The 21,821-nt window shown below is 37.5% G+C and overlaps 1 protein-coding gene across 5 annotated transcripts in view; it reads right to left on the bottom strand.

Moving 5' to 3' along the window:
- Positions 1-21,821, bottom strand: part of Ttc37 (tetratricopeptide repeat domain 37) — a 104,995-nt gene that overhangs the window by 53,336 nt on the left and 29,838 nt on the right. For all 5 annotated transcript variants that reach the window (XM_036207181.1, XM_036207180.1, XM_036207178.1 and 2 more), the window contains 18 exons: positions 20,791-20,927; positions 18,412-18,498; positions 17,829-17,932; positions 17,056-17,182; positions 16,270-16,449; positions 15,481-15,605; positions 14,379-14,632; positions 13,190-13,292; positions 11,133-11,309; positions 10,894-11,038; positions 10,682-10,760; positions 10,535-10,596; positions 9,296-9,352; positions 7,822-7,890; positions 6,478-6,552; positions 5,350-5,491; positions 2,798-2,891; positions 236-313 (listed from right to left, as the gene is read on the bottom strand). In XM_036207181.1, coding sequence (XP_036063074.1) covers positions 236-313; positions 2,798-2,891; positions 5,350-5,491; positions 6,478-6,552; positions 7,822-7,890; positions 9,296-9,352; positions 10,535-10,596; positions 10,682-10,760; positions 10,894-11,038; positions 11,133-11,309; positions 13,190-13,292; positions 14,379-14,632; positions 15,481-15,605; positions 16,270-16,449; positions 17,056-17,182; positions 17,829-17,932; positions 18,412-18,498; positions 20,791-20,927 — 2,095 coding nt within the window. The remainder of the gene's footprint in view (positions 1-235; positions 314-2,797; positions 2,892-5,349; positions 5,492-6,477; positions 6,553-7,821; positions 7,891-9,295; positions 9,353-10,534; positions 10,597-10,681; positions 10,761-10,893; positions 11,039-11,132; positions 11,310-13,189; positions 13,293-14,378; positions 14,633-15,480; positions 15,606-16,269; positions 16,450-17,055; positions 17,183-17,828; positions 17,933-18,411; positions 18,499-20,790; positions 20,928-21,821) is intronic.

Here is a 21,821-nt window from a genome sequence, read left to right as displayed (position 1 = left end):
CCCAACTAGTTAAGAAGGCTCCTATTAGATCAAACTACCATCTCTCTCTCAAACGCTCCTCTACCCGTCCCTGAACCATAGGCTCCAACTTCGCTCTTCACAAGGCACAGTCAGGCTAGGTTTTCAGGGTACAGGAATAATATATTCCAGTGCTCTGGACACTAGTCTTCACACCTATGGGGTCACAATTTTCCCTGAGAAATAGATTCACAGAATGAGAAAAAAATAGCCTTACCATAACAATCTGCCCCAGTTTCTCACTGTAACATTGTAAGTATGTTGGTCTTCTGTGGACTGTAACAGTGTAGTTGCCCTTTAAAAAAAAAAAAAAAACAAAGTATTTTAGATTCTCTATGTGCAACGTTTTGTTTTGCTCATTCCTCCTCAGCCAAATCCATGGACTTAACAGTCCTTTCTTTCAATTCTATGAATTCCTTAATGTTGTTTAGGCAGCTTATTTATATTCCAGTAAGTTGATACCACAAAGGCACTTAAATATATGTAAATTTTAAGTTGTCAGTAAGAAAAAAATATTTTTCATAAATAAAGCCATTTATTATTGCACGTAAGTTGTAAATATTCTAACATTTGTAATCTAAACATAGACAATGACCATATCAATGTTATATTTTGACACACCAAAGTTTTCAGAAGACACTCCTGAAAATATTTATGTAGGAAGGCAGAAAATTGAATGTTTTCATGTGCTTTGAGACTGTCCACACAGAAACACTAAAAGACAATGCATTAAGGGAAAAGATCCTTAGGTTTAGAATACATTTACCAAGAACTAAAGCCACCATTTTTTCCTCCCACTGTGTTCTCTATAGGCAAGGAGGGAAATATCCTAAAAGCTAAGAGCTTTTTTAATGGTTTCTTTCTTTTCTCTTTAAAGACATCTGCCAGGAGAAATATCCAAGAAAGGCTTTTTATCTACTTGTGTTGCATAAAAAAAAAAAAAATTTTTTTTTCCTCAGGAAGTATAAAAATGCTAGAGGTGACCTGGAGGGTTTGAGAGCAGAAATGGCCCTGCTCCTTGCTGCCTGGGGCATTGGGTGAGCTAGCTGGGGCAATGGTGGAGAGTTCACCCTGGTGGTGAGGATGAGGGAGAGCTGACAGCCTGACCAACCCAGCTATCACCCAGGCCCAGAACCATGGCTATGAGTTAGCCCACCCCAACATCTACCTCATCTATGAACCGTTGGAACATGTGCAGAGGCCAGTCCTGCAGATCCAAAGCTGCAGGTGGGCAGCAACAGGATATCCAAGAGGAGTACCAGTGAGGATCCAGTATTGATAGTGTAGCAGAAGCAGGAGGCCTTGAACCAGAGCAATGACTCATTGCAATGAACACTTGAGAGAAAAGATGTATGAACTAAAAGGTACACTGTGTAACTCACTGTGACACATTACAGCTTCCATGCTGAGTTTTTTTTGTTGTTTGTTTGTTTGGTTGGTTGGTTTTGTCTTTACTTTTTAAATTTTATTTCATGGGGGAAGTTACAAAGGCAGAGGGTAGATATAAAGGGACAGGGAGATGAGTGGGATTGGGGTGCATGATGTGAAATCCACAAAGAATAAATAAAAAGTGTAAAAATATTACAGAGATTAAAAACTACCCTTCTGGTTGAATTTATGCAGTATTTGTGTCTCAAGCAGAAAATATCACAACACATAACACAGCTGCTGTGGTCAGTACGTATTTTTTTGTGGCTGTAGAGTTGCCACTTTAAGCCTGAGGTACAGTGATATCCAGTTCAGCATGTCTGCAATAACAACAATACACACAAAGGTAGCAAACACCTGAAGCTCTCTTGCTTTATGTGTTAACTATTATATTCTGCATTTTATTTACTCTAAGTTTACTGACACTCTAAGAAGAAAATTGTGCTTTTTTATAAACCTTCTTCCATGACCTGGAAAAAGAACTTCATTATATAGCCTCCAGTACCATCTAGTGATTATTCCTTGGAACTACATGGCAATCCACAGAGGGATGTAGTTAAGTGTTTAACTTACCACTTTTTTACACCTGCCATCTTCTGACGATTCACTTACATTTGAAGCAGTAGTGTGACTGAAAGTTAGGCAATCAGCTCTTTCAGCGTTACAAGTAAGTTACTCATGACATCAGTAGTTATTCTCATATCCACCCACCATTACTGTATGGAGAGAAAACTAGCTGCTTTCATTTCTTACCAGTCTCCAGTCTATCACTCCACTCTAGTACACTGGGGTTTTGTTTGTTAAATATGGCAAACTACTTGTTTGGGAGGACTTCTCTCACTCTGTCTGAAATGCATCTTCTCATATTCTCTGACCCTAAACACTACTCTAACTCTTCCTTAGCTACTGCCAGTAACCAGGTATTATTAGCTTATTGAGTATTTTGCATTGAGGAATTCCATGAGAACAGGGCCTCTGTCTGTTGTAATTCCTTGATAAATTTCTCATGCCACGGACACTGCTTGGCACATAGTATCCAACATGTACTGACATGAATAATAGATAACAAGGTAAGTCAAGCAGATATTCATGTTGTTTCTTGTCTGACTATAGGGATAGCTTTTTCTAAAACAGGATCTTTGAAGTTTTATGTTTGTGCCTTTTCTGTTCTCCACACTCTAGCCAATGGAACTCAAAATACAGTTCAAAACGTGGAACTTCATCTTTTCACCTTCTACAAGGTGATACAATGAGGACTGGGAAAGGAGTAAGACATCACATTAGCTCTCCTGTCACGAGACCAAACTTCAATACTGATGACACAGTGAGTGAAATCCACTGAGACACCTACCTTTGGTATGCCTCTGCGGCTTCCCTTCTCAGCTGCAGAAGTTCGTTTAAATAGCCCAACATTGTGAAAGCTGGAGCGTCATTCTGAATTCTTTCTGAAAATTCACAAATATCTTTAATTTGTATGTCTATACACACACAAATAACAGTTAATTTATTTTTGTTTAGCATCTCAAAGCAGGAAATTACCTATTGAGATTAATGGTATTAAGAATGATAGCCTAATTATCTTGAATATACCAGTGAATATTTGATAATTCTTCTAAGTCACCAAATAATATTAAAGAATTGTATGTGGTTTCTAGTTATATCTTACAGTTTAAGCATGTTTTCTTTAAGTCCTTGGACACACATTTCTAAATAGGATGTCTGCATCAAATGCCTCCCTCAGAGCTCGGGGAACCCTACAGAAGAAGATTAAGAGTCAGAGGAGATGGGGACACCAGGAGAACACGGCCCTCTGAGTCAACTAAGCAAAGCTCCTGTGAACTCACAGAGACTGGAGCAGCAAGCACAGGGTCTGCAACAGGTCCTCGATATACACATTATAGCTTTCAAATTAGTGTTCTGATGGGACTCCAGAGTGTATAAATGATTGGGTCTCTGATTCTCGTGACTTTTCTTGGGACTCTTTTCCTTCTGTTGGGTTGCCTTGTCCAGCCTTGATATGACAGTTTTTGCATTATCTTAATAAATTTTATTTTTTTTCATGTTTGGTTTAAAATAAATAAACCAAAAAAAAAAAAAAAAAAACCACCATGTTTTCTTTTAAGTAAAATTATTTGAAATTTTAACTCAGTAAAGCTAGTTCTGACATTTATAAATAAATCCAGGTTTTTATAATTTTTTATTAGTTCCTAAAGAATTTCATATAATTTTCTGGATAATCCTGTGATTTAATTTAGCAACAATTTTCTCATGGTGCTTCTATTCAAAATGATATGTTCTTAAAAAAAAAAAAAAATCCAGTACTTCACACCAGAAACAGAGAAATGGATCTGGGCACTTTCAATATATAATTTTCTAATTTTTTATGTTGAAAGTACATTATGTATCTACACTGAACAAAGAAAAACATACCTTACCTAGTTACTTAAAGCTAGTATTAAAGAGCAGGCTTTCATATCCCCTATGATGTTTAACAAATACAAATCTTATGTCATGGCTGGGATTCTAACACCAGAGTATAAGTATAGGGTATGTGACTAACACTGTGGTCAAAGTCAGTCTCTAAATCCCAAAGGTCACTATACAAGATCAGAAAACCATCAACAGAGTTAGAAGTTCCATCTGCCATGGTATATCAATGCAAACCAGTAGGACAGACAGGGGTGGTCTATATCCTCTCATCAGCCTCCCTGTTTTCTGCTTTGTTAGTATTTCTGGCCAAACAAACGGCATTTACATGAGTCTATGAAAATGGTCCCACCATTTAAAAAACAGCTATCACATTTGTTAAAAAAAAATGTGTTCATCATTTTAGATATCTGCATTTTATTAAAAGATTTACCTCTTTATGTACAAACTCTAAGTTACTTATAAAGTAAGGAAACTCATGAATAATGTTTCTAAGTAGACACCTCCTCATCTCTGGGGATACATCAGTGTCCTTCACATCAGCATACTCAATGGATGACAATGTCCCAGGATGCTGATGCAGTAAACTTATTACCTTCTTCCTGCGTGACTCAGACTAAATGCACAAGAGAACTGACTTCTCAATACTTAGGCTGAACCATTTTTACTTCATATTATTCAGCTGCTGGCTTCTTTTATGACTACCTCTGCCAAGAACTCATCTTAATACTTAGTACAATTCCAACCACTACAATCCTAAGTAGCAGGCACTTTCCCTCTTATATCACAGGTCAGAACCTAAAATCCACTTGTACAGTATGCCAAGGACTCAATAATGACAAAGACTCAGTGGTGGTTTATTTTAAAAGACAGGAAATTATTACCAGGGAAAGCTAATAAACTTCAGCATTCTGACAGTTTCCTAAGTGTATGTGTGTGTGTGTGTGTGTGTGTGTGTGTGTGTATAATTTTTTTTGCAGTATCTTACAAGATAATCAGGAGTTAACAGGAGAAGTTAGAGCCACTGGGTATACATTTGGCATCTCCTATATATTATCTTATCTAATTCTCCTAACTATATAATCTGGGAATTGAGATCTTCTCTCCCCAGAAATGAAACACAAGTTAAGGGAAATAAAATATCTGGTCCACAAACTGAAATGGAAGTATACAGAGGAGCAATCGCAGCAGCACCTCAGAACCATCCACCTTTGACACGCCTACATTACTACAAGGAGATCTTGACTCTAGGTAATAAAGTGAGTTTCATCACTCTTCCAGAGACATTATTCTGATGTAAAAATCGTACTCCTTCCAAGTAGCAACAAAAGGCAAATTAGCATCTGAAAGAACTGATATTTACCATGAGATGGGTAAATTAAAAATTAAACCACTTCAGCAGTCTGATATTGCACCACATCTGATAGGTATCTTAACTACAAAGTATTTACACAGTTCATACAGTAAGTCTCTTACCCACATATTTACACAGAACACTCTGTGCTGCAGGGACAGCATTCATCTGGAGGATGTTGTACTTGTATAGCTCTGTTTCTCTGTTGCTTTTGTCTTGTAATGTTGTACAAACCCAATATGCATAACCTATGGCTCCTTCAGTCTTGAAAAAAAACAATGTAAATGTATGATAAGAAGTATTTCAATAAAACTAAGAAATAAAATATTTCAATAACAATAGTATCATAGCTTAATCTTCTTTAAAGTGCCTTTAACAAAAGGCAGCCATGATTAAAAACAACAACAAAAGCCTGTTTAGATCAATTTAAAATTTAAGTTCTCTAATCCTGAGTAGAATACAATGAAGAGTAGAAAACAGAGACTTGCCAGATGAGCTGGTTTCCCCCTTCTCAGACCATTTCCACAGGTTAAACCAAACTAATTCAATGGCTTTCAGAGTCTAGATTATCAACTAAAGCCATTCTTCAACTCATTGTCTATTCTTTCTTATATTCTCAATTTCTCTTCCACAATACTCTTATTACATGTACTAAATCTCAATGTGGAAGACTGGAGAGATGGAGAGACAGCTCAATGGTTAAAAATTCTGGCTACTCTTCCAGAAGACCCAGACCCAATCCCCATCATCCACATGACAGCTCACACCTGTCTGTAACTTCAGTCCCAAGAGCTCCCATGCCACATTCTGGCACCATGGACATCAGACACATACTTGGTGCACAGAAAACGCCCATACACATAAAAATAAATACATAAAATTTGTAATCTCATTGTTATTTTTCATCAGCTTGAACACTGAAGATGAAAACAAGAAGTTCTAGGTAAAAATAATTTATCTGCTTCTAAGACAGAGTAGAAACAATAGCTATCATTAACATTTTACACCACTTTATACAACTATGCCACTGTTTGTTTCTTTTTACTTTTTATTTCTGGTTTTGGTTTTTTAAGACAGGATTTAATGTAATTTAGGCTGATCTCACACTTGCTCTGTATCTGAAGATGACCTTGAACTCCTGACTCTCCTGCCTCACTGAGTGCCACCACTCCCAGTCTCTACTCACTTTCTTAACGAGGATGGTATTTTGCAGATTAATGAATTCTCAAGAAGAACATTCAGATTCTTACATGCATACTTAGCTCTGTAGTGTGCCTGAAGAGATCCATGGTATCATAACTTCCAACTGTCTCTGCAATAAGAGCCTATTGAAAGGATTTTTAAAAGGTTTTAAATTAATTTAAAAGAAATAAAAATAATGATGACTTGCTCTAGAATGACCAGAGGTTTACTAGCCATGCTTCACAGTTAGGTTTAACTTTCAGTGCCGCCATTTTCAACTGTGCCTGTGAGTTGTGTCCCGAGATAATTATTTTTAAGAACAAAATACTTTCAAACAGAAAGCATTTTACACTATGATATTTCCTAACTAGAGCAACACAAAGTACCCTGGAAATTCTCATCACAGGATTCTGACATCAGACAGAAATGCAAACTTCAGTGCTCCCTGTCTAATAACTGACACAGAGGACAGCACAGAAATGCCCTGCTCCCATGTGCCACTCGACCCAACAAGGTCAGGAACCTGCTGTGCTACCTCTGCTTGCCCCACAGCCAACTGGAATTACACTAAGATACAGAAGCAGTGAGACATACCCAATCTTTGACATGGTACCTAATCTTTCTGATGCATGCTCCTACTGTTGCTGAACCACTTAGCAAGCCACTAATATTCTCAACTAGACAAGGCATTCAGTACTTCAGGGGATATGACTAAGGTAAAATAATCAGTGATCAACTCAGATTAGGAACAATTAACCTGATTCTATCTAGCAGTACAAAAATCTAAATATGGTCAAAGAGAAAATACTCATAAGTGGTGCATAACCAGTATGAAGACATTATAGAAAATTACAAAACAACAGACAAAATGATCTTTGCAAATGTACATTGTCTTTGCAAATGTACGGGTTTTTTTTGTTTTGCTTTTTAATTTTTTTTTAGATTGATTGATTGATTGAAATTGATTGATTTATTACATGTACAGGATGTTTGCAGGCCAGAAGAGGGTACCATGTGGTTGCTGGGAATTGAACTCAGGACCTCTGGAAGAGCAGTCGGTGCTCTTAACCACTGAGCCATCTCTCCAGCCCGCAAATGTAAGTTTAGTAAGAGTTCTAGGTTTATTTTTTTTAGGCGAAAGTAATAATCAGATTCATGGGATTCAAAGTTTAATCCCTGCCAACTGTGACACAATATTTAGTATGCTTGAGTTTACATTTCTACATCTTTAAAAAGAGTGTTAACAATAGTCACACCTCAAAGGATTGATAACAGATTAACTAAAATATTTCTTGCAAAGACCTAAGCACAATGACTAGCATGCAGTAAGTTTTCAAATGATACATGTAATGCTATCATTATCACTGCATGAGGTTATTTATATTGATGTTTATTAATAAGTGTTATCTTACTTGTCCAATCCAGCACAATAAATAAGACGGATCAAGGGACTGAGCCATTTTGAAAGCTTCATGAGCTTGCTAGGCAAAAAAGCAAAAAATATCACATCAAGCAATCTCATAAACTTCAACTGTTTAAAAAGCATTATGCACTATTTTAAATAAGAGAAGTCAAACATGTCATGAATATACATAAATAAAAATTTCATTGTTCAACCTGGATACAATGTTTTAATTTCAATCTTAGAATAATGCTGTGTGTAACAGATTTCCCTACAAATTAAGAGTTCTGGTCCCCTGCAAAATAATACTGTAAGTCTCTATCACCTAGTCTGCAGAACTTTTAAATAATCACATACTATATGCTAACTACGTGGGAAAGAAATGATTCAATAAGGCTGAATCTATTCCCCTTTTTTGAGAGACTCACAAGCAATGAAGCTGGAGCTATGGACCTGCTGCTGGAAAAAGAGGTTAACATCACAAGTCTACAATAGCAGTTAAAGAGACCTCTCCTGAATCATAAGCTCATATGCTCTCCGCTGGAAAAGAGACAACAGCAACAAAAGCACTTACTCCACACTGCTTTCTACTGTTTCAGGACAACCCATGTGGTGTGAGGAAAGACATACTTTTAGGAAGAAGAAAGCTCATGAACAACACTTGTGTCTAGTGCTCCTGAGACTCAACCTAGGGCCTTGTCCACACAGTGTATACACTTTCACATATCTTCAGATCTAGTTTAAGAATTTCTTCCAGTCTATTTACAATCTCCCAGAGCTGATCATTTTTGCAGTGAGTGATTAATTAATGTATTGTCAAGAATATTATGGAAGTTTCTTTGTCAGAGGATAAGATTCAGCACACTGACTAAATCAAGAAACAATAAAGATGTGTCACTATGTCTAGACTTGTGGAAACTTCCCAAATATGGCCTAACATGATCCCAGGTACTAGGTTCCAGCTGCTCAACTGGGAGGAATTCCACTAGGATATTTAAAGGTAATAATATTGCTGAAGCCAAAATCTAAATCACAAAGCCAAAAGTTAAATTTAAGATATTAAAAAATACGAATTGTCTCTTTTACCTTCACTCATCCAGACTAAACACTGCACACAAAGAACTTATCTTGATACTGTTGCCAAATTCATTAATAAGAGAATTGCTTTCACCTATAAAAACTATGCAAAGAAGCTGAAGTAAGAAGATGGCTACTAAAGAGTAAGTTCAAGGCTAGTGTGGACTACACAGAAAAATACTGTCTTGGAGAAGAAAAAAAAGTACACATAAATATAAAACCAGAAATTCCATGGAAGGAAAAGTCAACATTACATATTCATTACTTAACATAATAAAACAAATGTCATCAATTAACTAGCATATTTGACATATTGGATAGATAATACATTACATTAAATATTTCTCCACAAAGTCACATGTAGAAAATATCCTTCATTTTTAACACACTGAAACTGATAATGATACCTCGATGTTTTCAGTTGCAAGGTACAGCACTCCTAAATTGGTCCATGCAGCAGCATTCTAAAAAGATATATTAAAAAAAATCAGGCCTCATTCAGAGAAGCTTCTTTTTGCAGTGTGAAGCAGTTAATACAAAGACTCATAGCTGGTCAAAGTGCCCAGCCCTACATAGGACATCAGTATCAAGCCCTCAAGGCTAAGGAGATACCTCAGAGGGCAGAGCAGAAAGAAGGTAAGAGCTGGAGGATGGAGAGCAGTGCTCAGTCTTCTGAACATGACACTGTTAGCCACTGCACTCATGAACTAACAGTGGGTACAGTTACCTGCACAGAGCTGCACAAGAGTGAACTATCAACATCCTACCGAGGCTCAGGGAGGAGCTCCCCAGGCTCCACACCTAGCTAAGGGGCTAATGGAGAATGAGGAGTCCTTTTTTTCAATGGTGTAGATACTGGTAACTTGTCCATACTCCAGCAAACAACCACATATCCATGCAAGCAATCCAAATTAAACTCAGTAGTCCACTTAAAAAAACAAGACATGAAGTGGGAAGGGAACCTGTTAGGGAGATGAAGGGATCACAGCGAGTGGGAGGAAGAGCAGAGAGAGTTGTATATGATCTAAGCACATTATATACATGTGTGAAATTGGCAAAGAATAAACTAAACTCAAAGTAATCTCGACAACTACACACACACAAGCACACATGCATGTGCTCTCTCTCTCGATAAATAAATATATTTTTAAAGTAAGAGAGAGCCTGCCCCAACACAGTGGAAGGTGAGAGCCAACTCCTTAAAGTAATTCTCTGATGTCTACAGGCACTCTATGGCACATGCACATCTCTGATATCTACAGGCACTCTATGGCACATGCACATCTCTGCAGTCCACAGGCACTCTATGGCACATGCACATCTCTGATATCTACAGGCACTCTATGGCACATGCACATCTCTGATATCTACAGGCACTCTATGGCACATGCACATCTCTGCAGTCCACAGGCACTCTATGGTACATGCACATCTCTGATATCTACAGGCACTCTATGGCACATGCACATCTCTGCAGTCCACAGGCACTCTATGGTACATGCACATCTCTGCGGTCTACAGGTACTCTATGGCACATGACATCTTCACTCACTCACACATCCATACATACACAAATTAACTAATTTTAAAAGAAAATGAATACACTGAATTTTGCAGTTCTTTTTGTAGACACATGGAACACTTACAATTTGTTCTGCTTGAATTGATTTGATGAAACAGTGCTGAGCAAGGGCATAATTTCTAATACCTGAAATATACAGAATTTAAAGTAACTAAACTTTATTGCCTGAAAACAAACAATCTTTCAAAATAAAGTATTACTCAATTCTTACCACGGTAACATGCAACCACACCAAGAGCATTCCAGTATAAGTGATTATTACTGTCCAGTCTCACTGCCTTCTTCAGACACTGAAAAAAGTTAAAGTAGATTAAATTTATTTATCAGCATTTATATAAATAAAACATGGTTTAATGTTAAAATATTTTTCAGTAGCATCTTTCATAAAATCACTGTGTTTTTAAGTTCATAAATTTCTCCTACATGCACAGATTTCTCCAGGAGCTCTGTAAGGCCATCCATGCTGCTCCCTGTCTCTGCCAGATGTTGTGCTTGGTGGTAATAATTAATTCCAAGATCACACCATGTATTAGATGTAGACATCAACTTTAATGCACGACCATAGCATCTGCAGAAAAATAAAAATGGATGGTATGGATGCTTTTAAAATATAATGTTCCAATTCAACTCTAATGCAATGGCTGGTATTCTCTGCAAATCACCTTCCTCCAAGATGCAGGAGCTCGTCTTTCTTTAATACTTCTCTTCCTTCTTGCTGACCGAGAAGGACTCCTAAGACATGAACATTCACTTTCGACGGTGAAACAACATGCAGGCTGGTGCAGGCATCCCCAGCAAGCTTCCAAAGGCAGGACACATCAGCTCGATGCTGCAGTGCCCTGTAAGGAGAAATGAGGCTTTCAAAATTATGTCCAAACAGCTCGGGTGTATGCCTCTCAGGACCACACATTCTTAGAACAGAAGGACTGTGTATGCAGTCCTGGCTGAGAGCGATGACTTTAGTCAGATTCTGTGCATGTTGCACTGGTCACTTCACAGAACTCTACTCTACCACCTCTTTACTAGGAGGAAAAAAGATCTAGAAAAAAGAGAAGAGGGAAGAACTGATTATTTTATGTGGCAGGAAAATTTTCATTTTTTTTCAGATATCTTCACCATAACTGTTAGAAGTAGCAGAAACCAAATAAAAAGAAGACACTTGAGGACTAGTCTGGGGGGTTCTGTTACTGTCGTTCAGCTTAGGTTAATACCAGGGCTCTAAAGGGGTGTCTTTTTGTTTGGTTAGTCAATAATCAAGGCAGTGACTTTCTGTTATAATAGCTTATGTCTTTGGACTTCCCCTCAAAAGACTAAATAATGTATCAACTCTATTTGGTGGAGCACAGGATTTTCACTGAGGGCAAAAATAAATAAAAACTCTAGACAAGAAAATATAAAGATCTCCCATCAGGAGCAAGTAAGAGCACCCTGGATAAACAACTCAGACAGTACATGGATATGAGGAGATATGTGAAGGGCTAGTTCCTTTTAGAATGAGAAAAATCAGAGCTGAACATCTCTTTCCACCTTTCTCAGAGCATCTCAGTTTAGGCCAAGACTCAATAATCTGCCACTACAAACTGCTATGTCACAGAGAGACGAAATGGGACATCTTCAGAGCCTTTTCTACTATAGGAGCCCAGCCAAAATCCATGTCCCAGTGTCTTCCTGAGAAACACTAATTATTGCTGTCATCGCTGAAAACCCACCCCTGTTGAGAATCAGAAGGAAGGACATTATTCCTAAGTTCCTTTAAATATCTTAGTAAGATTTCTAAAATTGACACCTGAAAGTAGAAAAAAGAAAACAGTAGCAATCTTAACTGTCCAAACTCAAGTCTTTCCAACTTTAATTTTTTTTATCAGGGCTGGGAATTTAGCTCAGTGGTATAGTTGCTGTGGAAATGGTACTGTCTTTGAAGTTGCTATCATCTTGTCTTGGCTTCCCAAGTGGCTGGGATTACAGGCATGCACCACTGTGCCCAAGACAATCTGTAGACTTACTGTTGCCACTGGGGTGTGTGTTGGGGCACGGGGAGAGGGAGGATGTGAGTACAGAGGCCGTCAACCATCCTGCTCTACCCCTCTCCGTCACATTTCTTTGAAACATGGCAGATGTCTCACTGAAACTAAAGGTAGGCTGGCAGCCAGTAAGACTCAGTAATTTTCTGGCCTCTGCCTCTCAAAACACCAGTTCCAGGCACATGTGCAGCCACATACAACACGAGTACTGGGGATTGAAATTCAGGTCCTCAAGCTTTTCCAGCAACTGCCTTACAGCTTCTCTCCAGGAATAATTTGAAGGCTCGTTTTCCCTCACTTCAGCCCATTCAAAAGCCTGAAACAGGTCCTACTAATGAATGAAAAGCATACTGCTATCTGAAGCTCCACTTCTCAATCAATTCTAGCAGAGAGGCTCCCAGGTCAAGGTCAGAACCCTAAGACACTTTATCAGAGTTGCTGCCCCACAAGTGGCCATGGTTCCCTCCTCTCTGCAGTGTGGCAGCCATTACAAAGGGCACCAAAAAAGTCTCTTTCCCAGTCTCAGGGGTAAAATTAATAGTTTGTATGCTACAGAATTAATCAGCTAGTCTGTTATTCTTATATGTGATACTCTGAATAACTGCTATATCTAACAGCATAGACATAAAATTATATTCTAAATTTAGCTTTATTATACTACCCAGAAAGTAAGAGTGCTAAATAAAGGTGATACTAACCAAGTAAAACATTCCAGTGCTTTTTCCACATAGTCCACAGCTTTTCCATCCAGAAAATCCACTAAAGCTGCTTTTGCCATCATTAGGTAGCACTCACCCAAACCTGCAGTGAAGTGAGCTTGTGTAATCATTCAAATATACAAAGCAAACTGGCTCATCTTTTAAGAAAGCTTCCCAGAAAACAATACCGTTATTTTATAAAATTATTTCTAAATACAATCTTGAAATATTTAGAAAAGATCTCCATGTCAAGGTTCTCTTGCAATCAACATGCACTAAAACTCACAGAAAATCATCTACACAGACTTCTCTTGACTATAGGCTAATTTAATTTGTCTTCAGATGTCAGCTTCCAAACTAGGGACACTATTACTCTCTATCATACGGATTTAACCATAATCAAAACAGTATTTAATCTTTTACGTTAAAATCTGTGTAGTTATACAGTAAAAATTAAATGAAGTAGTAAATTGTTCAAGTGCCAGGAAATATTCATAAAAGTGAGTTCTTTTTTCTCTTGAGGAAAATTTTATAAAAGAAGAAAGGGGGAGAAGAGAGAGAAAAGAAAATGATTCCAAGTTCTAAGCTGCATGTTACTCAAAACCTACAACATTAAGAACTGAAACCTCGATGGTATGTTTTATAAGAAGAAAGAAATAGAAGAGCATATATAGTAGTATATATATTATGAAGGGTAAGATATAACCTCAAAAACTTAAATCATAGTGTTATTCGCTATATAATTTAAAAACAGGGTTAGGAAGGACTACTGAAAGAGGAACTGAAATCAGTTTAATTACAAAACAAAGAAAACTGCATCTAAAAATAATTTAAGTAAGCTTCTATAACATACAATAATAAAATTATTAAATAACAAATTATTAAGCTACTCTGGGAATATAAAATTACCGAAACATAGCACCATAGAAATTTGCTTGGATTTGGGGCCCACCAGCATTTGCTCTATTTGTCTAAGAGTTAAATCTCTACCATAGTATTATTTACGAACTGCTAGGAAACAAAATTTGATCCTTTTATAATCAAATCTATATCAAGTTGTACAATAAGAAATTCCTGTCAGATACTTACTATTGACCACATGCTTCTCGAGCTATTTAATATAGGTAGGTAGAAAATTTACTATAAAGTTCAGTATTATTAAAATTGAAAAAGGAACTCCTGGAATTACCTTTCAAGGCTGGCACATAATCCTCTTCCTTTTTAACGATGAGCTGATACTGAGCAACGGCTTCTGCATACCTGCCAAGGATCTGCTGAATTGCTGCTACCTTAAACACACTGTAGGTGGAGTCTGGGTTCAGCTCACTGGCTCTCGTGAAAGACTTCAAGGCTGTTGTATAGCCACCCCTGCTTAAGTACGCCTCTCCCAAGGATTCCCAACAATTACAGTCCTTTGGGTCTGCCCTCAGTGCTGCCTGTAAACTTAACATTTTAAGAAACAGTGAGAAAATTAACAGTAATAGAACTGCATCCACATCTAAAATAATTAATTCAATTAAATCATCCACAAATCCTTTGATTTGTAAAAATGACACTTAAAGCAATCTTCCATGTTTCTTTTACAATTTGAATGTTATTAACAGTAAGAAGATTTTGTGAAGTGATTTTTTTTTTTTTTTTTAATTAAGAACAAAATGCTCTTTGGGGGAAATATTGACCAGTTTCTTTTTCTTTATTATTTGTCAGAACTCCAGTTTTCTATGCCTCCTGGACAGGTAGACATCTCAGTTTGCCCCTCAGCCTATCAACCTCTCAATCCTCCTCTAAACATATGAAATATAGGAGCAAGAGGGATACTTATACTTCTGATCACATTGCATTTTTATGAAAAAAATCAGAATGTTTACATTCTAGAAATTAACATACACCAGACACGATTCAATTATATTTTTACCCTGAAATACAATTCAAACAAAATGTCTAAAATCAATCACACATGAACCTCTCCAAAACTGCCTTCAAACTGACAAGGTCTCCCTCGCCTAAGCCAACAAAAGTCAGTGTAACAGCAAAGATCTCCTTTTTATTACTGAAATGTCTCTGGAGGGGACCTATTGCATCACAATGCCAACCAAGACTTAACTGGCTAACTCCTCAACAACAGAACATGACTTAGTCCACTTTAAATTCTATTGCCTTGCAGGCAATAAGCACCCAAACAATAAATTTTGTTATGGTTCTCTCAAAATGCATCTTGGTTAGAGGCCACTTATGAAGAAATTTAAAGAAGCACCATACTGTTTAAATGTAAATGTAATAAGATATCTTACTCAGCCACTGCTTGAGAATGTTGACCAGCTTTCAAATAGTATAGCCCTCGCCTAAGCCAGGCCCATTTGGCTGCTCCAGCACTTGCCTTTTGAGTTACTGCTGTTAAGATAGCTAAAGCAGTTTCCTAATGAGAAAATATCAGTGTTAGGGACACCAAATATAAAAATACAGAACAAACATGCAAAGGATGCAAACATACTTCCAGTTCCCACTTTTTATTGTTTAAAATTTACAATGAAACACATAAAACTAATTTTAATAATAAACAAAAAGTCAATTGGTAAAGACCTGACATACAAGCACAAGGGTCCAAGGCCTGATACCCAGCCCTCCAGAACTCATGGAAAAAGATGGGGTGGAGAATATTCCCGTGACCCCAGTCTGGGGACTGGGGTGGAAAGACAGACAGGAGCCTGAAGTTCACTGGCCAGTTAGCCTGGACACACGCATGAGCTTAAGCTTCAGTGAGAACCTCTCTCAAAGAGTACAAGTGGTAAGCTATTAAGGAAAGACACCTGAGGCTGACCTCAGGCCTATACAACCACACACAGGGACCCACATGAATGCCAGGCAAACAGGTACATAGCCATATAACATACACATATACACAAAAAAATGACAGGTATTTAGTATCTACCAAATGAGAAGAAAATGTAATTTATAAATGAGTGCAAAGATATTTCTAATTTGCCTACAAATAATAATGAAAATAACTTTCAAGTAAATATATTATAAAAACATTCTCATTTATATACTGGGGTAAAAGACAGAGTGGACATGAGACAGACCGTGTCTTCAAGTTCCACACTTAGGTCAACGGCTGCTGCTCCAGACTCAGCATCGGTGTCATCTAATTCAAAAGCTTTCCTGTAACATCCGCGGGCTCTGCTCTTATCTCCAGCTACATCGCGGTAATAATGACCTAAATAGCAGAAAACTTTACCCATATATGTGTCCAGTCTTGCAGCCTTGGAAATAAATGTTGACAATGGAATATTAAAAGTTTATTTCAGTGCATATTAAGGATATAGTACACTGATTAAAGAAAAGAAACTATTTTATTAAAAGTATAGAATTATGCCAAAAAAAAATGCTTTAGTGTGATATTTAAAACAGATGCAAAAGCTGGTCTACTCTGCCTATAGAAAATAAACACAAGGTAAAACTAGCATGTCTTAGGTAAAACAAACATGAAATTAAATCCATTATTAAATTAATATGCTCCCTGAGAGGATAAGAACTTAAGACATAGATGTTAAACATCTATTAAAAACAGGAAGCTAAAAACCCAGACTTGTGTACCCATAAAACTAGAGGCCATCAGTTAAAACAGCTTCCAGACAACATGTCTCAACTTCTATAACACATATTTCTGAAACAGACACTTTTATATGTTCATGATTTAAATTTTTACCTAGAAAAACCCATAGAATATTCTCACAAACCTCTTCTATGCGAGATGAAATGGAAAAGAATACTGCATTAAACAGTAATTTTAAATGCCTGTTCTGTTGTCTATTTGATTTTATAAGAAATCCACTTTAACAAAGACTTTAGGAGTAGCAGTGCCTTACCTTCAGAAAGTGGGTAAGAGCCTTTGCTTTATCTTTTCTTGTCTCTTCACCCATGAACCAGTATGTCAACCCAAGCTGGTAATGATATTCAGCAACTTCAGCATCTTTCTCAAGTGCTCTCTGGAAACTGAATCACCAAATGGGAGTAAAAAGAAGTATTAAGTGTGTGTGTATTGTGTATAAAACATAAGAGACTCCAAGACAGAACAATCAAGCTTGATGATTCAAGAACCCTAAATCTAAGAGCTGAAGAGACAGCTCAGGGTGAAGCACATCAACCAACAAGAAGGCCCAAAGCTGTTAACTCCAATTTCAGGGAATTTGACACCATATTCTGAACTCTGTAGGTACTAGGTACACATGTACACATACATAAATGCAAGCAAAACAGCCATACATATATAATAAAATGAACCTAAAATATTTCCCACACCTAAAATGTTTCACTGCTTCAGCATTTAGACTATAATAAACAAAAAGTGATGTTACTGAAGAAGAGCTTTAAGCATAGTGACCTTTTAGCACTATACGTGTTCAGAACATATACCAAATATTACACTGGCTAACCAAACATTATGAACTTAGATTAGAAATCTATCACAGAAAAACTTATAGTTCCTATGAACTACAAGTGAAATTAAACACACACACACACACACACACACACACACACACACCATAAATCTAAAAGTGTAACTTCATCAAGCCCATGTCGAATTTTTAAGAAATAAGTGAGATATGACTGGAGCCGCAGGTGAGCTGTGCACCCTCACCATGCTTCTGCTTGCAGATAATCCTTCTTAGTAAAATGTATCAGAGCCTCAAGCGCGTGGACTTCGGCCAGGTCAGGGTAAGAAGCTTGAAGGTCTTCCATAATCTGTCAAGGAGACATTTATCAATTCCGTATCCCATTAAAAACAAATGGGGAGCTGGAGAGATGGCTCAGCGGTTAAGAGCTCTGGCTGCTGTTCCAGAGGACCCAGGTTCGATTCCCAGCACCCACATGGCGGATGACAACCATCTATAACTCTAATTCCAGAGGATCCAACACTCTTCCCTAATCTCTAAGGGCCCCAGGCATGCACATGGTGCACAGACACACATGAACGAAAACACTCATTCACATAAAATTAAAAAAAAAAAAAAAAAAAAAAAATTAATGGCTTTTGACTTTTATTTCTTAGTTGAGTTTTTTGTTTAGTTTTTATTTTACATTTTATTTTATTCTAAAATTTGGTTCTTGGGACCAAATCCAGGGCCTTCCAATTTGTAGGCAAGCACCATAACATTGAACTAAGTCCCCAGACCATTTCTTTAGCCTTCAAATACTGCTGCACCTGAAAGAAAAGCACCAACCTTTGTAGCCTCGTCTACAGCACCTGTGTTCAGACGGGCCAGGCCTCGAAGAACCAGCAGTCCTGGGGTATTATCTGCATCTGAAACCTAGAAAATGATAGACAGCTGCTACAAGTCTTTCCAGACAGCTGTAGAGGTGTCTATTTTGCTTAAAGAATGGACACAGAGGAGCAGGATCCAACAGGGTGTAGTCAGAATTCCATTATGATCCAGATATTCATTCTTTAATCATTTAATTGGGCAAACTTCAAATACACGAGAAAATTAAAGACCAGTGTAACAACCTTGCATGTACTCATTATCCAGCTACAGAATTATAAACTCAAAGGCTATGTTTGTCCATGTATATGTGTGTGTGTGTGTGTGTGTGTGTGTGTGTGTGTATCTCCACCCTTTTGCCATACCCTTCAGATGAATTTAAAACAAATGGCAGGCACTGTAACTTCTCATCTGTGCTATTTCAGCATACACATTTAAGATAAAGTCTTTTGTAAATGGCAAACACACTGCCAACCTCAGACCCAAAGCCAAACATATAGCTTCCATATCATCAGATTTCCTAGTTGCCCCATGAAGAATCTGAGCGACTTCTTTGAGTTAAAATTCAACTAAGGTACATATATCTCAATAAGATGACAGATCCCCTTCTATCTCTGCTTTCTCCCTTATAATTTGACTGTGAAAACACAGGACATTTGTCACTGCTTCACAAAGTCAGCATTTGAATGAATGTGTTCTTATGGTCCCTGTGTCAACAGGTACGGCTAGCCATTTGGCCTGATCTAGAAACAATGTGCTGTGTGTATTTGTCATGGTCGTGTCGGGCTATCTTTTTTCTATGGAAGCCATTGATCCTCAACGCCTACACCTATTCATTCACTAAGGATTGCAAAATGACTTCTAGGCTACCATTGCTCTTTTCCTTATCACCTAGAATACTTAAACCAAGAGAAACTTCTCCTCTCTCATCACCTGTTCAGCTACTCGACAAGCAATTTGTAAGAGAGGCACAATAAATGCTTTCACTCTTTCCAGTTTGTTCCTCAGCATCAATCAGCCTGTGACATACTTTCGTAAGCTTGCTGTGATCTTTTTCTTTGTGGTAGCATCACACACACATGAATTTAAACATCTTTAAATACAGTGTTTCTCTTCAGTACATGTACTGTTGCTCTCATTGCCCAGCTGCTGTGTCTGTTTAGTGTGGTTCTTTTATAATTTCTTTGCTTTCTAGCATAACATGATGTTTTGGCTCAACTTACAAATTTTCTGTTTCAGATATGGACTCATACAGATTTTAAAGAAATTTTTTCATTATGGTTTTTGTGTGTGTGAAAAAAGGTATGGAAGGGTCTCTATAAGATATCTAAAAAGCATCTCTACAAGATATCTAAAAAGTATCTGTACAAGATATATACTGAGGACAGATAAGTAGAAAATAAGGCATTGGATTTTGGGGGTTTTTGTTTTTGGTGACTGGGTCACAGTGCAGCTCAGGCTGACCTGGAATTCATAATGTATCACAGGTTGGCCTTGAACTCACGGTCATCTTTCTGCCTGAGCTTCTGTGCTGGGATTACAGGCATGAACCACCACATCCAGCTACATAAGAGTTCTTAAAGGAGCCCAACTGCTGCTGTTGCTTTAAAGAAAACAAAAAATGCAAAACCCTTTGAAGTCCACGAAGCAATGATAACCAAGACCTGCAATGACTAACACATCTGACAAAACTCTTTAAGAAACAGTGTGGCTAAAATTCATGATCTGCCCCTATGTTTCCTCACTAAGGAATTTCAAATTAAACCAAAAGCCTTAAGAAAACAGTTTCCTTTAAAAACAAAATTAACAACTGTGGAAGAAGCAAACCTTACATTCTTGAACATGAAGCTATTATGTCACCAATTGACTAATAATCTGTAAACCATTTTCTGAAGGGAAAAGTTAAAGCCCTAAATGGCTAATAATCAGGTAGTGCTAACTATAACAGGACAAAATCTAGATGGGAGAATAGGCATAAAAACAAAACAAATTCTTCACATACAACACTGCCTAAGGATCAAGATGTAGGACTCTCAGCTCCTCCAGCACCATGTCTGCCTGCACACTGCCATGATGTTAATGGACCAGATCTCTGAAACTGTAAGCAGCCACCTCAATTAAATGTTTTCCTTTATAAAAGTTGTGATCATGGTGTCTCTTCACAGCAACAGAAACCCTAACTAAGACAAGCAGTTTCAAGAGTGTGGAAGAATTATCAGAGTATAGATACTGATTTGTATCAGTAACTCAAAGTTTATGAAGGTAAGCACTTAGCAGGGAGAGACAGCTGGTAGCTAGTGACTGGAACTGAAGCTGAACAGAAAAGCTCAGACCACCTACCTGATCAAGAATGCAAACTGCTTCCTCTGAAGATGCACAATCCGAGAGTTTAAGCAAAGCCTCTGCTTTCAGAAGACAAAGATTCTTCTGATGATGGCTGCCACCTGCCACACCATGATTATCTATGTTCTTCAGTGCTGACAAGATTAAGGACATGGGAATCAACCTCCAGCATTTCATTTTGCTTGCTTTTTATGAATGACATACAGTCAGTAAGACGGCTTATAAGATAATGGTGCTTGCTTGGCCTGACAACCTGACTTCAGTGCCCAAGAACTACATAATACAAGAGAACCAAATTCTGCAAATTGTCTTCTGACTTCTAAATTCATGGCATGGCATGTGCACATGTGTGCATGCACACATACATATATAAATAAATAATATAAAAGTTTTTTTTTTAAAAAAAACTTTTAAAGAATGACATGGGAATAGGGAGATGGCTCTGTAGTTAAGAACACTGGCTGCCCTTCCAAAAGGCCCAGGTTTGATTCCAGCAGCTCACAACCAGGGGATCCTCTTCTTTTGTTTTGTTTTTTGGGTTTTTGTTTTTTTGTTTGTTTTCTGTTTTGGTTTTTTTTGGTTTTTCAAGACAGGGTTTCTCTGTGTAGTTTTGGTGTCTGTCCTGGATCTCGCTCTGTAGACCAGGCTGGCCTCGAACTCACAGAGATCCACCTGGCTTAGCCTCCCGAGTACTGGGATTAAAGGCATATGACACCACCACCTGGCTCGGGGTCCCCTTCTTCTGGCCTCCACAGAAAGGCATGAACATGATGCACAGATATACATGTGGGCATTCCCATACACATAACATGAAGTCAATCTTAAAAATTTAAGATTTTCTTTTAAAAAGAATAACATAATACACCACAGATACAGTGAGCAAAATTTCTAGTATGTATATAATGTTTTATATATATATATATATATATATATATATATATAGAGAGAGAGAGAGAGAGAGAGAGAGAGAGAGAGATGAATAATTCAAACATAAATAAAAGTTCTCCCAAATACTTCTAGGAAGATCT

Source organism: Onychomys torridus, chromosome 15, assembly GCF_903995425.1.
Source record: "Onychomys torridus chromosome 15, mOncTor1.1, whole genome shotgun sequence".
NCBI classification, from domain to species: domain Eukaryota; kingdom Metazoa; phylum Chordata; class Mammalia; order Rodentia; family Cricetidae; genus Onychomys; species Onychomys torridus.
This window is presented reverse-complemented; position numbering and strand designations above follow the sequence as displayed.